The sequence below is a fragment of the Dama dama genome, chromosome 27, assembly GCF_033118175.1.
Source record: "Dama dama isolate Ldn47 chromosome 27, ASM3311817v1, whole genome shotgun sequence".
In the NCBI taxonomy this organism is placed as follows: domain Eukaryota; kingdom Metazoa; phylum Chordata; class Mammalia; order Artiodactyla; family Cervidae; genus Dama; species Dama dama.
The window spans coordinates 39,910,792-39,923,929 of record NC_083707.1 but is presented as its reverse complement, the minus strand read 5'-3'; the positions used below and the strand labels follow the sequence as shown (position 1 = coordinate 39,923,929).

The following is a 13,138-nucleotide window of genomic DNA, read 5'->3' as shown; positions in this document are numbered from 1 at the left end:
TGGACCACATGAGAGAAGCAAGGGACCAGAGCATCTGAAGGGCTCTTCCTGTTCTGAGCATCTTAACATCAATAGCATGCTCGGCCCCTACTCCCTGGGCCTCTTATACTCATCAGAGTGGTTTTGTTCACGTCCCGACTATTCATATGTCCAAGTTCTATGCCTTCCCTCCACTGACCCAAATCTACCCCAGGTCAAGGTGGGAGCCACGAGGTATTCCTGACCTAGCTTTTTCTCCCCAGTGATCAATATCTTCTAAAGTTCTCTAGCCCTAAGAGATTTTGCCCTCTTGCCCTGCATTGGTCACTAGTTATTTTTTGATGACTCTAACTAAATTATAGGCTAACAGGGCCAAGTCCCTTAATCTTTTCTTTTCCTGGGGAATACTCTCAAACGGTCAGCTCCTTTCCAGCCTTCAGTTAGTACAAACACCACTCCTTGGCAAGATCTTCCCTGAATATCTGATCTAAGTTATTCTCTCCTGCTGCCCCATCTCACCAGTCACAGCACCCTCTTTTAATTTCTTCATAATACTCATCAAGCTTTGAAATTTTCTCACTTGTTCGCCTCGAACTTTTCTATTACCTATCTGCCCCCTTTCCAGAGAGGGACTTTGTTTACCTGTTCATCACCCTACCCCCAGTGCCTAGAAGAGTAACTATAACATAGTAACTGCTCAGTAAATATCTATTGAGTGAATAAATGCAAGAATCAAAAAGCTGGGTACACAAGAGGCACTTTAAAAAAAAAATGTTTGCAGGATGAGTCAGAGCCTTTGTTACCCAAGCTCTAGTCTTGAAATCGTATGTTTCTTTGTTTACCTGTTCATCACTCTACCCACAGTGCCTAGAAGAATTACTATAACATAGTAACTGTTCAATAAATATTTGTTGAGTGAATAAATGCAAGAATCAAAAAGCTGGGTACACAAGAAGCACTTAAAAAAAAATGTTTGCAGGATGAGTCTGAGACTTGTCACCCAAGCTCTAGTTTCGATTTCTTTACTTTTGAAAAGGAGTTCCATGTCTGTGTGTTTCTCCCTTCCTGCCGGGTGCTCACAGCAGCTCACATCACAGTTAATTTTGAAAGGAGCTCCGACATGCGAGTTTCTATTAGTTCTCAGTAGGACAAGTCTTCTATCCGGAGTGCTCGTGGATTAGAAATAATGGGGACAGACTTGGTGTGGACGTTCGGGATATGTTTTGGGAACACAGAGCACATTTAGTTGTGAGCTGCTTCTTGGCTGTTCTGTTGATGGTGCCCTCTCTGCAAAGCCCTTTCCAAGCTCGGCTTTGATGTGCTTTCAGCTGTGCCAACACACCCTGGTTTCTCATTTCAGACCTCAATTATCTTATAAGGCACACAATCCAGCTTTGATGGTGTCCATGAAAAATGGTAGAAAATACAGGCCATCGGGAGAAACTGAATGCACAGAAAGGAACCTTCTTATTAGAGAAGACAAGCCCCCGTCAGTCTCTTGGTGACTTGCAAAATTAAGAATGAATGGGGCTGGAGGCAGAAAGCAAAGGCTGTCTCTGCCACATGTCCCGTTTGTCTGGAACGGAGGTAGAGGTGCCTGGCTGATATGTTTCATCATTTCCTTTCCTCTGCAGTGGAAGTGTTCGGGCTTGAACTCTGACATGTTTCAGAAACACAAGAAAACAGGCTGGATCGTGACCTTGACACAGCATGAGTTCACCCTTAGTTTCCAAACAGAAGTTCTTGAAAGTGATGCCAAGTTCCTTCTCCCAGAGGTTCATTTGTGGGCCTCTGGGGAATGGAGGCAGAGGCAAATGCCTGTCCCTCTGGGGCAGCAGCGTTGGCGGGGAAGGGCTGGAAACACAAACCATGTAATCTTGAACTGTGAGAAACCAAGGCTTTCCCACCCTTGGGCTTCCAAGTTCTATTGCTTCACCCAGGCTCTGCCGGGTGTTTTCGTGCCTATTCTGTTGCCAAAGAAATCTAATGGGGCTTTAACCCACTGTTGCATTTCCTATTTTCTGTTTTATCAAACTCTATTATCCTTTGTATGTGCCATGAAAAAAAGTGTGAGGCTAACAATGTGTGTAATGGTGGGATGCAGATCAAAGACTGTGCCTGGTGAAATCTACATTTCAGATAAACAACAGAGAGCTTCTGTGTGTATGTTCCACCTAAGATTTTATTTGCTAAATCTGGTGCTTGGTTTATTGTTTTTTCTGATTTGGGTTTTGTTTGTCATGTTTTTTTTTTTATTGGCTGGGGTATGGAGAAGGAAGTAGGAAAGAGGAGGAGTGAGATATCTGATGTCCCATGCTCAACCTTGGGATAGTGGTTTTTTTTCCTGTGGTGATGCCAGAAAAAGGATTTAAAGTCCCTTCTGTGAACCCCTGAAACGTCCAGTCTGAAGAATGTCCTCTTGGTTGTGTTTTGGCAAACTCCTACGCTGACTCTAGAGTGACTTGAGTTTGCAATCTGGGTTCTCCAGCAAACTGAAATGAAAGGGCCCTAGTAATTGCAAAATGAGTGAGGTGGCAATGGGGAAAGGGTTTTCACCCCCACCCCCTAGAGAGTGGGCTTCTTGTGTGGCATTGAGCCTGGGCCATGTGGGCCGTGAGGGCAACATTGCTCAACTACAAGAGCCAATCCTGTAACCCCATTTCAGGGTGATTAAGGGTAGGGACCTCCCCCATCAATATTGGTGAACGTGACCAGAGCTTGAGAGGGAGGGTAACGAGGTGGGAGAAGAGGTTCAGACTACCAAGGATGGCTAAATGTAATGAGCGTTAAGGTGAAGCTGAAAGTCGCTCAGTCGTGTCCGACTCTTTGCGCCCCCCAGAAGACTGGAGTAGGTAGTATCTCCCTTCTCTACGGGATCTTCCCAACTCAGGGATCGAAGCCAGGTCTCCTGCATTGCAGGCAGATTCTTTACCAGCTGAGCACCAAGGGCAGCCCAAGAATACTGGAGTGGGTAGCCTATCAGTTCTCCAGCAGATCTTCCTGACCTAGGAACTGAATTAGGGTCTCCGGCATTGCAGGAGGATTCTTTACTAGCTGAGCTACCAGGGAAGCCCAATGAGTGTTAACCACATGCTAAACATTAGTGAACGTGAACTAAGCTTGTTAATCCTCACAATAATGCTGTGAGGCAAGCGTGTGTCGTGATTCCAATACATATGGGGAAACTGAGGCAGACCACTGACTTAGTCGATTAAATTCCGTATTTAGTGTGTGGAAGACAAGAACTAGTTCCAGAACACACACACCCAAACTATCTGTTTCTGCAACTGAAAAACCTGAGAGATCAGAGCGTGGGGAGAAGCAGGAATCGCAGGGTTGCTGACACGGGCAAGCCTCTCCCGCTGCACACTGTTATCCTCTCTTGCCCGTTCTTACATTCACCACCAAGGGCCCCGGCAGGCTGCCTACCACCACGTCTCCTCCTGAGCCCCCCGGGATGTACAGGCAGGTGAGCCAGTCCAGGCTGATGACATGACCAAGGGAAGTAAATGGATTGTGAATTACATATATTACATAAAGGTTGTTTTTAAGAAAGAGCAGACGAAAGGCTTCAGTTCAGAGTTTAATCCAACTAATCTAAGATCATACTGTTCTTTAAAAGTTTAGTTTAGTTAAAACTACTCAATCCTAGTCTAGGATTGACTAGTCAAACCAGTCAATCCTAAAGGAAATCAACCCTGAATATTCATTGGAAGGACTGATGCTGAAGCTGAAGCTCCAATACTTTGGCCACCTGATGTGAAGAGCTGACTCACTGGAAAAGACCCTGATGCTGGGAAAGATTGAAGGCTGGAGCAGAAGGAGACGATAGAGGATGAGATGGTGGGATGGCACCACCAACTCAATGGACATGGGTTTGAGTAAGCTCCAGGAGATGGTGAAGGACAGGGAAGCCTTGCCTGCTGCAGTCCATGTGGTCACAAACACTAATTCAAACACGACTTCGCAACTGCACAACAAATTAAGCTCATCTTTTTCCTCTTCTTTTTTCCCAAGGCCCTCACTTCTCTCCTGCTGCCACATGTTCTGAATGCCCGGCTGAGCCATGTTCTACAAACACTGGTGAACAGTTATGAGTAGGTAGTCTTCACCCTTCAGTATCCAGCAGGGAGACAGAGGGGGTGTCCCACAATCTCTGAAATCACCCCAACTGAACAGCCAGGGAAATCAGAAAGAAAATAACTCCAGAAGGGCTGGAAGCATCATTGTTCCTTTCAAAATAACCACATCACTTGCAAACCCGTGGGAATGTATGTTGATATGATATTATTACAGAGAGGATAAAGGACTGCACTGGAAACAGATGTGATCTGATTTCCTCGGATACCCTGAGCTGAAAACAAAGAAAATAACTGAAGATGATACACTCAGGTGAAACAAAACAGTTCAAAGTTCCAAAGAACTCCAGTTTGGAAGGAAGCCTTTGAATAATAAACCATGAATCTTACTGCAGTCATCCACAGAAGAAAAGTATGTCCCAAGGCCTGTTTGTCTAGAAAAGCATTCTTTTCCTTTCTCCTTAAATCCCGCAGATGAATTTTAACTGTGCCAATGACGGCTATCATTTCTGCTGAAATTTGAAACTGTTAATGGCTTAATCCACCTCAAACCCTAATGAAGTTCTGCAATGCCATTCCTGTTTACACAGCTCAGCAAACAGAGGCCAATGAGGATAGGAGTTGCCACCCGTGGCCCCTGGCAGCCAGTTGTGTAATGAAATCAGATCTCAGAGCCAGTCTTTGTGCAAATCACCAGATTATTATTGGGATTCAAGAAGTCTAGAGGGCTTCTCTGATGGCTCAGTGGGTAAAGAATCTGCCTGAAGTCTAGATGTTCGGAGCCAAAAAAAAAAAAAAACCACCTTGAAAATGACTACTAGACCAAGTGATTTCTCCTTTGCAGTGATTTTTCTAAAAGGAAACACTCTGTTGTGGAACTGAAAACTTTCCCTTCATTTGACTTGTTTCCTAGTGTCTGAGTAGGAACAGAGGTAGAAGGAGGTGGGCTCTGATCACCCTATCATTATCCAGCTTCTTATTCGCTTGGAAAGGGAGACAAAAGCCACCTTCCAAACATGCAGATGCATGGTTTCCTTTGAGGAAATATTTCTCCTCCATCCCCTCCTGCCTCCCCACCGTCTCCACACCCACCTCACACCTCAGTGTCCACATTTCCGTCTTTAAACCCATAAATGTTTAGTCTTCATTGTTCTTTTTGCAAAGTGCAAGCTCTAGCATTAAACACAAGAGGATGCCGTGTACCTTGAGGAACAATCTTGTCCCTGACACTGCGGGCAGCAAGGCCCTGCCGGGTGGGCTCCGTGGACCCTTGAACAAGCAAACTCAGAATACACAACAGTCTCCACGCCCCCCCCCCACCCCCAGCAATATATTTCTCTCTGGGCCCCAAAGTTCAGGCAGCACCTGCTCTTCTGTTGCTTTCTTCTTGAACCCTGGCTGCCCTATTTCAATAGATAATTGAAATCTTTCTTACTTTCTTTTCAATTCTCCATGGGGAAATTCCACTTTGAAATGCTCGCTTCCCTGTCATTTTTACTTTACAGTTGAGAGGACAGGGATGAGCCAGGAAACAGGACTCCTCTCCCCCTCTCGCTTTTTTAAAAATGACGTAGGGAGTTTGGACGGCCTCCCTCCCCCCACCTCCCATCTCTGCTGCTAACCCTGATTCTTGGAGAATTGTAGTTTTCCTTTGCAAGCTTGCTGGTGAGCGCGCGCGTGTCGGAGCAGGAGGGACTGCCAAACGAGAGCCCCGGAGCCGATTCTAATCTCCGATGAGCCCCAGCTGCCCGAGTCCGGGGGAGCGACCACAAAAGCCCGGCGGGGCTGGAGCGCGTGGACACCGGACAGCGGCGGCCACGAGCCCCGCGGGGCGCGCGGCGCGGCGGGGGCGGCTCCCCTCGGCCCGGCCTGACTTCGCTGGGGGACAACTTACTGTGTTCGCTGTGCGTCCACACTGCCAACTCCCGAGTGGGAGGAGGGAGACAGCCCAGGCTGTGTCGTGTCCAGGAGTAGAGGCAACAAAAGAGGAAGAGAGGAGAGGGGAGGCGGGGAGGCAGGGAGGCAGGGAGACGCGGGCGCTACCCTTGGGTGTCGATGGGAAGCCCCTCCGGGAGCAGCGGCCCTTCCTTTGGGGACCCTCCGGCCCGCGGCTCAGACAGGTAGTTGGGAGGGAAAGAACAAAGCTCCAGCCCCAGGCAGGCGGCGGTCCCGGGGCGCCCCAGGGGCGGGGAGGGCCGAGGCTGAGGCGCCCCGCGCCCTGCCTTCCCCGCGCGCGCCCCCGGCCCGGGCCCCCTCCTCCGCCTCCCCTCGCGCCTCCTCGCTCCCGGGGAAGCGGTTCTTCCGAAGGGACGCGCGCCGGCGGGAGAGGAAGTGTGGTGGGGGAGACCGGCGAGGCGGGGGGACGGGAGCCGGGGAGGAGGTGGGAGGTGGGGCGGGGCGGGGGGCGGGTGCACCCCCGAGCCGCCGAGCCGGGCCGGGTACCGACTGCCATCCTGCAGCGATTTCCCTGTGTCATGGCTCCGGTCTCTTAGCAACCGCCGCGGGTCCGGCCGCCCCGAGCCGCTCTCCCCGCCGCCGCCGCCGCCGCCACCGCGGGCTCAACTCCACCCGGCGGTGCCCGGCGCGCACCAGCCGCACAAAGAGGCGCGGGGCCGACCAGCAGGCAGGGCCGGACTAGGGGCCGGGGCGGCGGGGAGAGTGGCTTTGGGCGGGATGCGGGATGCAGAGGACCTGACACTTCTTGGAAACTCCGGGAAATGGCTCCCGCCCCGGCGCCGGAGAGGGATGCGCACCCGGGGCTGACGCTCGCCCCCGCCGGGATGCTGAGCCGCGCGCGCACCGAGGGCCCCGCGGCGCTGTCCCCGCGCTCCGCCGGCGGCTCCGGCTCGAAAAGTTTCTCCATGGTTCCTTTGTGTCTCCCGAGCGCCCGTTCGCCGGCCCCGAGCTGCCCCCGTCTTCCCGGGTAAGTGAGCGATATTCTTGGCTTCCAGCGCTGCCATCTTGAGCCGTTCTGTCCGTCCCCCCGGGCGCCCCGTCCCCAGCCCCCGGCCCCAGCTCGGGTCCCCCGCGCGGGGGTTCGGGACACTCGTGTTCCTGAGAGGGCTACGCGGCACGCGCTGCCCGGATACAAGCGAGTTCAGGATTGCCCTCACTTTGCTCCCGCCTGGCTTCGTTCCAGAGGCGGACTCCCAGCTGCTGCACTCATGTGACTCCAACATAAATAAGCAGACCTAAAAGGAAGGGCAAGGGGGGCTCGCTACCCTGCCGGGGAGGGGCCGGGGGTATTGAGGACCCGGGCAGGGCAGGGCGCTGCCAGTCCTGTGGGATCGGAGCCGCAGACACCGAGTGGGGCTTAATCCATCACGAGCCGAGAACTTGAACGTCTCTCTTGGAAGCAGTTGTATTTTTAGACATCCCTCCTTTCTTTTCCCCCAGCCTCCATTCCTTTGCCGCGGAAAGACCAGCACCAGGCAGTAAATTGCTAGGGCGGCCGAGCTCGAATGCTAAGTTTGTTTTCCTTCATTATGCACGAAGAAAACCTCCAAGGTGGTTCTACCTCGCCATCTGACCTTTGTCAGTATTTCCCCGTCAGATGGAGACACGCTATAAAGGGGTTCAGGCTTCAGCAGAGCTGAAGGAATAATAAACTAGGGAGTTAATTACTAGCTATTAAACTAATTTTAAAGATCTTCTGTAAACGATTGTTGAAATCCATTCCAGTCTCCCTTACTTTGTACCTGGAGCCAAAGCTGCCTTGTGAGGAAAAAAAGCATGTGTGGACCTTCCCCAAGACGTCCAGCGTCCCCATCAGTGCCCAACAAAATGTTAGCCCTTCTCTTTTCTCTGGGAGAGCCACCTCGCCAACTGAGGCTGCCTTTGCTTCTAATATGTCTGGCTCCCCAATCCTTCTTAAGACAATCACTCATCTCCAGATTATTACATTAAAGATGCTGGAGTTTGGGTATCACTTAAAAAAGCAGTCTTTGCAGTTACAACTACATAATAAATGTGCTTATTTGGAGGGAAGGATAGACAGTAAGCCACTCTGGTTTCTGTTTTGGGTTTTTTTGTTGTTGTTGTTTTGTTTTTCCCAATCTCTGCTTACTGGTGCAGCTCCTACCTAAAAACAAAATTCAGAGGGTTTATAAATGTATTCTCTCCACTAAGCTCTCTCTCACCTACTCAGTGTTTAACCCCTCTCTAGCCCACCTGACATTCCTTCTTACTGAAAGCCAACCAAGTTCCAAGGAGATATTGATTTGCAAGCATTGTAAATAGCTGATTACCATTTGCTTTTCCACCAGTGGAGAAATGATCCTGTCTTGATATGATAGAGGGGATCAAGGGGCAAAGCTGTTCACCCAGGCACCAACTAAAAGCAAAATTCTACCTGAGCAATCCCCCATTTTCAAAGGGCAGTTTATTCTAAAACATGAATTATTTTATAAAGGATATAATTCCCAAAGGTTTGTGAGTGATATCTAAGCCTTCTGATTTCATACAATGCCCTTAATTTTAGCATCTCTATTATAGGAGGGAACACAACCAGTGGAACAGAAAATGTGTTACTCTGGGGATCCAGCAGGACTGAAATTTTTAGAAGCTGACAGATATCCACAGAGTTGCATCTGTGTCGTTTATCTACCCAGGTTTTATTATAAACCACTAAACTTCCTGTAAGATAGTCCACTGATTGTTGTCCCCCCTCCTTTCCTAAAAATGACCTCATGAGAAAAACATGGGAACAGCTCTCCCTTGGGAGATCCTACAAACCATCATTATTATGTAGACTGCTGTACCTAGTTAATTGCCTCCTCATTTGAATATTTGGATTCTTCAGAATGTGCTGTTGGCACATTAATAAGGGGTCAGAAAGCTATGATGGCAGGTCTCTCTTTTTTTTTAGATTGGAATTTTCCCACATGAGAAAAAGATTTTTCTCTTGGAGATGCTGGGAGGACTGCTTAAATTCCCTGATGGGCTCTAGCACATGATACCTTTAAGGGAGTTCCTCTGAGGGAGGAGTAGAGGCCGGAGAGAAAAGCGCAGTTACATAACCTGTTACCTAAAACTAAATATTCCACCCCAAGAAGCTGTCCAGATGTTGCAGGAAAGAGATGAGGGAAGGCGCTGTGAGAAGGATCAGCTTGCTTGGAGCTATGAGAACAATGATGGCTTGGAGACAAGTTGGTGAAGGGATTCATGGTCGGAGTACTGATATAGCTCTCAGGTGTTCCCCCAGCCATGAACTCTTTATTAATTACCTCGGGTAAATAAGCCGTCTGCCAGGATGTGACTTTTCATTTCCGTCCAGTGAAAGGACTTCCTTTTGTCTTTATGAATCGGTAACTTTTTTGACTGTTTCAGGGACTTTGAAGGCCCCACAGACAGACAGACCCTCCTCTCAGTTAGGAGACTTGGAAGTCTGGGGCGCCCCCCCTTGGGAGACCAGGAGAGCCCGTGCCCACGAGCGCTGAGTCCCCACGTTAGTTTTCACTCATGGTCAGAACTCCGTTGGCTGTCAGCCTGGAGCTTTTGAAATGAGCACTGCTGGAATAGTACCTACAGTGTTTGGGGGATGGGGGAGAAGACGTCCTAAGTGTTTTTAACCGTCTCGGATCAGTTACCGCAACAGCGCTTCTCGTCCCTAATCTACTGCCCTCACCCCCTGGTCTCCACGTAGGGCACTCCTGTTAGTGGGTCATGGCCTCGGGATGTGGGATGGGGTGGGGGTGGGGGGGCGCACACGTGTTGGGATCCCGGAGCCGGACTATGGCAGAGCGCGTGGGATGTTGCCGCAGCCAAGCCTACACCCTCTGACTGTCTTCCTCTGCTTTGCAGCAGGAGGAGGTGGAGGAGCGGCTAGTGGGCAGCTGGTGCCCCCCCCCCCGCCCCCCGCACAGGCCTCCGGCCCCGGGTTAGCCCCACTCTCCACCGCTCGCTATGATCGCCACCGGCGGCCTCCTGAGGATCTCCGCCCGGAAGCAGGACCCCCTCCGGCCCCCGGGCCAGGTCCCCAAGCGCAAACGGAAAGCCAAGAAGAGGCGCAAGAACGACGTGGTGGTGGTGAAGGGCAAGCTGAAGCTGTGCTCCGTCTCTGGGCTCATCGCCCTCTGCGGGATCGTGGTGCTGCTCGTAGGCATCGCCCTGGCGGTGGTGGGCTACTGGCCCAAGGCCAACGGGGCCCACCGGGAGGGGGCTAAGCAGCCGCCGTCGCCGCCCGGGGGCAGCGGCCACCGCGTCCCCTCCGTGACCAACAGCAGCAGCGGGGGCAGCAGAAACCGGTCCAGGACCCAGCCGGGGCCTCCGGAAGGTGTCACTGCCAGTTCGGTGGGCGCGCCCAGGAGCACGCCCCCAGCGCGGTCCCCCGCCCCCTCTCCGTCGTCCTCCACGTCGGTGGGCTTCTTCTTCCGCGTCTTCTCGGGCTACCTGCACTCCGACAAGCTCAAGGTCTTCGGGCCCCTCATCATGGGCATCGGCATCTTCCTCTTCATCTGCGCCAACGCCGTGCTCCACGAGAACAGGGACAAGGAGACCAAGATCATCAACCTGCGGGACCTCTACTCCACCGTCATCGACGTGCACAGCCTCCGCGCCAAAGACCTGGCGGCCGCCGCCTCGTCCTCCGGCCCCGCCTCGGCGCCCCCCGGGGCCGCGCCGCTGAACGGCTTCCTGGGCTACGTGCAGTCGCGGAGCCTGGAGCTGAAGCCCGGGACCCGTGGCGGCGCCGCCGGGGACGCCTTCGGGGCGGCAGCGATGCTGGCCCGCGGCGCCTGGCCCCACCCCGCGGCGCGGGGCGGGGGTGGCGGGGGGACCCCAGGCGCCGCGTCCCCGCCCGACCTGGCCTTGTCCCCGCGCCGCCCGCGGGAGCCCCCGAGCCTGGCGGAGGCCGTGTACAGCATCTACCGCGAGCGCCCGGGCGTGGCCGGCCGTCGCCGGGCCGCGAGCAGCGGCAGCAGCCCGGCGCCCGGCAGCCCCGCCGAAACCTGGGGGCGCCCGAGCACCGCCAGCTCCCTCGTGGGGTCGTCGCTGAGCGCCTTCGCGCTGCTGCCCCTGCCGGGGGACCGCGACGGGGACGCGGGGGCCGCGAGCCGCGGCTGGCAGCGGCCGCCCGGGGAGCGCGGCGCCCGGGAGATCCCGCTCGACCTGAGCCTCGCCGACCTCCGGGGCGGTGCCCGGGGCGGCGCGCGCTGGGCGCCCCGCGAGCCGGAGGAGCCGGCGGCCGCGCGCGCCGCCAGGGGGCAGGGCGGCCGCCTACCCAGGACCGGCAGGCACGCGGCCCTGCGGCGCCGCAGCACCAGCGGGCTGCCGGACTACCGGGCGGCCCAGTCCCCCGAGCCCCCGGCCGCCTCGCGCAGCGCGGACCTGGACTCCAGCCTCCCAGAGCTCGCGGCCTCTCCGGAGCCCCCCGCCCGGCCGGACTCGCCGAGTTCCCAGTCTGATGACCCGTCCTGCAGCAATAAGGGCTACACCCCCCTGCGGGAGACCGGCACCTCCCTGGAGTCGATAGGGGACCTGGGGGCCGGTGGAAACCCAGACGGGGAGGACGCCCCCGCCCCGGGGCCGGAGCAGAGACCCCCGGAGGATCCAGGTCAGGAGGCCCTCGAGGCCGAGCTCTCCCAGCCGGTGCAGAGGCAGTTTACAAACAAGGAGAAACTCTACATGATTTCCCGGTCTCACGCCTCAGGGGTCGAGGACGGAGAACTGGAGAGTGCTGGCATTTAGCAAGAGAGAGAGAGAAGATAGGAGAAACGCCTGCAGGAAGCAGGGGGTTTATCCGCGGAAATCGCCCTCTACCCAAAGAGCTGCAGAATGTTAGCCTTGAATTGCGTTCACGAGATTCCTGTAGATAATTCCAAGCAATTTTTTTTTCAAAGCAAACTAGTCTTATGGGTCCGATGGTGATTGTATGTTCTCTGAAAACCAAATGTATTAAAAGGTCAGCAATCTAGTTCCTTAGATAAAATTCTCTTAATTTTCTGAGGATCAAAATAATATATTTTTGACAGTAACTGTGCACTTTACTCAAACTTTTTTTTTTTTTTTTTTGGATCTCTAATTCCCCTGACCTGTACTCTGCTGCTGGTTTTGTCCCTAGCTGCTCGTGAATGACAAGCTTTCTTCCTTCTGTGCTTTTGGGGAGCATAGAAGGGTTTGTCTCAGTTCTCTGAGAACTGATTTTACTCAGTGAAGTCAAAGCCAAAAGCATGAGTTTGTCTGAACAGATCACAGTTCCCTGCCCCACCCCTGTCTGTTCATCCCACCACCTGAAGGCCTCTTTATTTTTGAAAAGGGTATTTACATTTTGCTACTAGGGTATCTCATGGAGACTAGGGGCCAGCATTGAGTGGGACTGTTATGTTCCTCAATTCACTATATCAAGTACACAATACTTTATGGAGTATTATCACACCTGTACTGAAAATAGCATTACCATGAAAAAAATCTTTTTTTAATAAAACAAGTTTCCAAACAAACAGTTAAACATAATATTGCCTCATTTTGCCTCGTAACTAATACTTTAACACATGTAAAGAAAGCATGGGGCAGTTCAGCTGGTAAACCTAAGATATTTTGCTATATAATTACACTACTACTGTGATTCAGCGCCATCCTCAGTCATTTCAAGCATATTTTTAACTTTTAAATGAACGTTTGGGAGCGTCTCTTTGAAATGAAATATTAAATAAACAGTAATTTTCAACAATGCTTCTAGTTTACCTTTAAGATTAATCTACAGAGTACCCAGGCTTCATGTTCTCCTGCCATCCTCTTGGCAGTTAACTATTTGATTTTTGCTTTTAAATTCGAGGTCTTGAATCCATGGCCTACATAGACTAGCAGGTCATGTTTTAATAATGCGGTAGGTTGTTTATGCCTGATATTATTAAAAGTCAATTAGTTAGTTTTCAAGACCAGTAGACAAACACAATAATTAGTGTACCAGTCTGATGTCCTCTCCTATGGAGGGTGAGCTCAGTCTCTTGGGAATGGTGTGACTTTTTTTCAGCTTCTCAGAGACAGGTTCTCTAGTTAGGGCAGCTGAGGCTAGCATTGCAGGAATTTAAAATACTGATTTTCAAGGAAAATCTTGTCAAAGATGCAGTCCTCTTGACCCC

General features: G+C 52.3%; 1 protein-coding gene and 1 long non-coding RNA gene across 2 annotated transcripts in view; one reads left to right on the top strand and one right to left on the bottom strand.

The window, feature by feature from the left end:
* The window catches only part of LOC133047594 (uncharacterized), a 39,060-nt gene extending 32,727 nt beyond the window's left edge, over positions 1 to 6,333 (bottom strand). Inside the window, exon 1 of the long non-coding RNA XR_009690791.1 lies at positions 5,953 to 6,333. This is a non-coding gene — a long non-coding RNA (uncharacterized LOC133047594). The remainder of the gene's footprint in view (positions 1 to 5,952) is intronic.
* Positions 6,334 to 6,672: 339 nt separating this feature from the next.
* On the top strand, positions 6,673 to 12,496 carry TMEM200C (transmembrane protein 200C). Its single transcript, XM_061130701.1, has 2 exons — positions 6,673 to 6,981; positions 9,861 to 12,496. The coding sequence occupies exon 2, from the start codon at positions 9,963 to 9,965 to the stop codon at positions 11,742 to 11,744; it is 1,782 nt and encodes a 593-aa protein (XP_060986684.1). The 5' UTR covers positions 6,673 to 6,981; positions 9,861 to 9,962; the 3' UTR covers positions 11,745 to 12,496.
* The last annotated feature ends 642 nt before the right edge of the window (positions 12,497 to 13,138 follow it).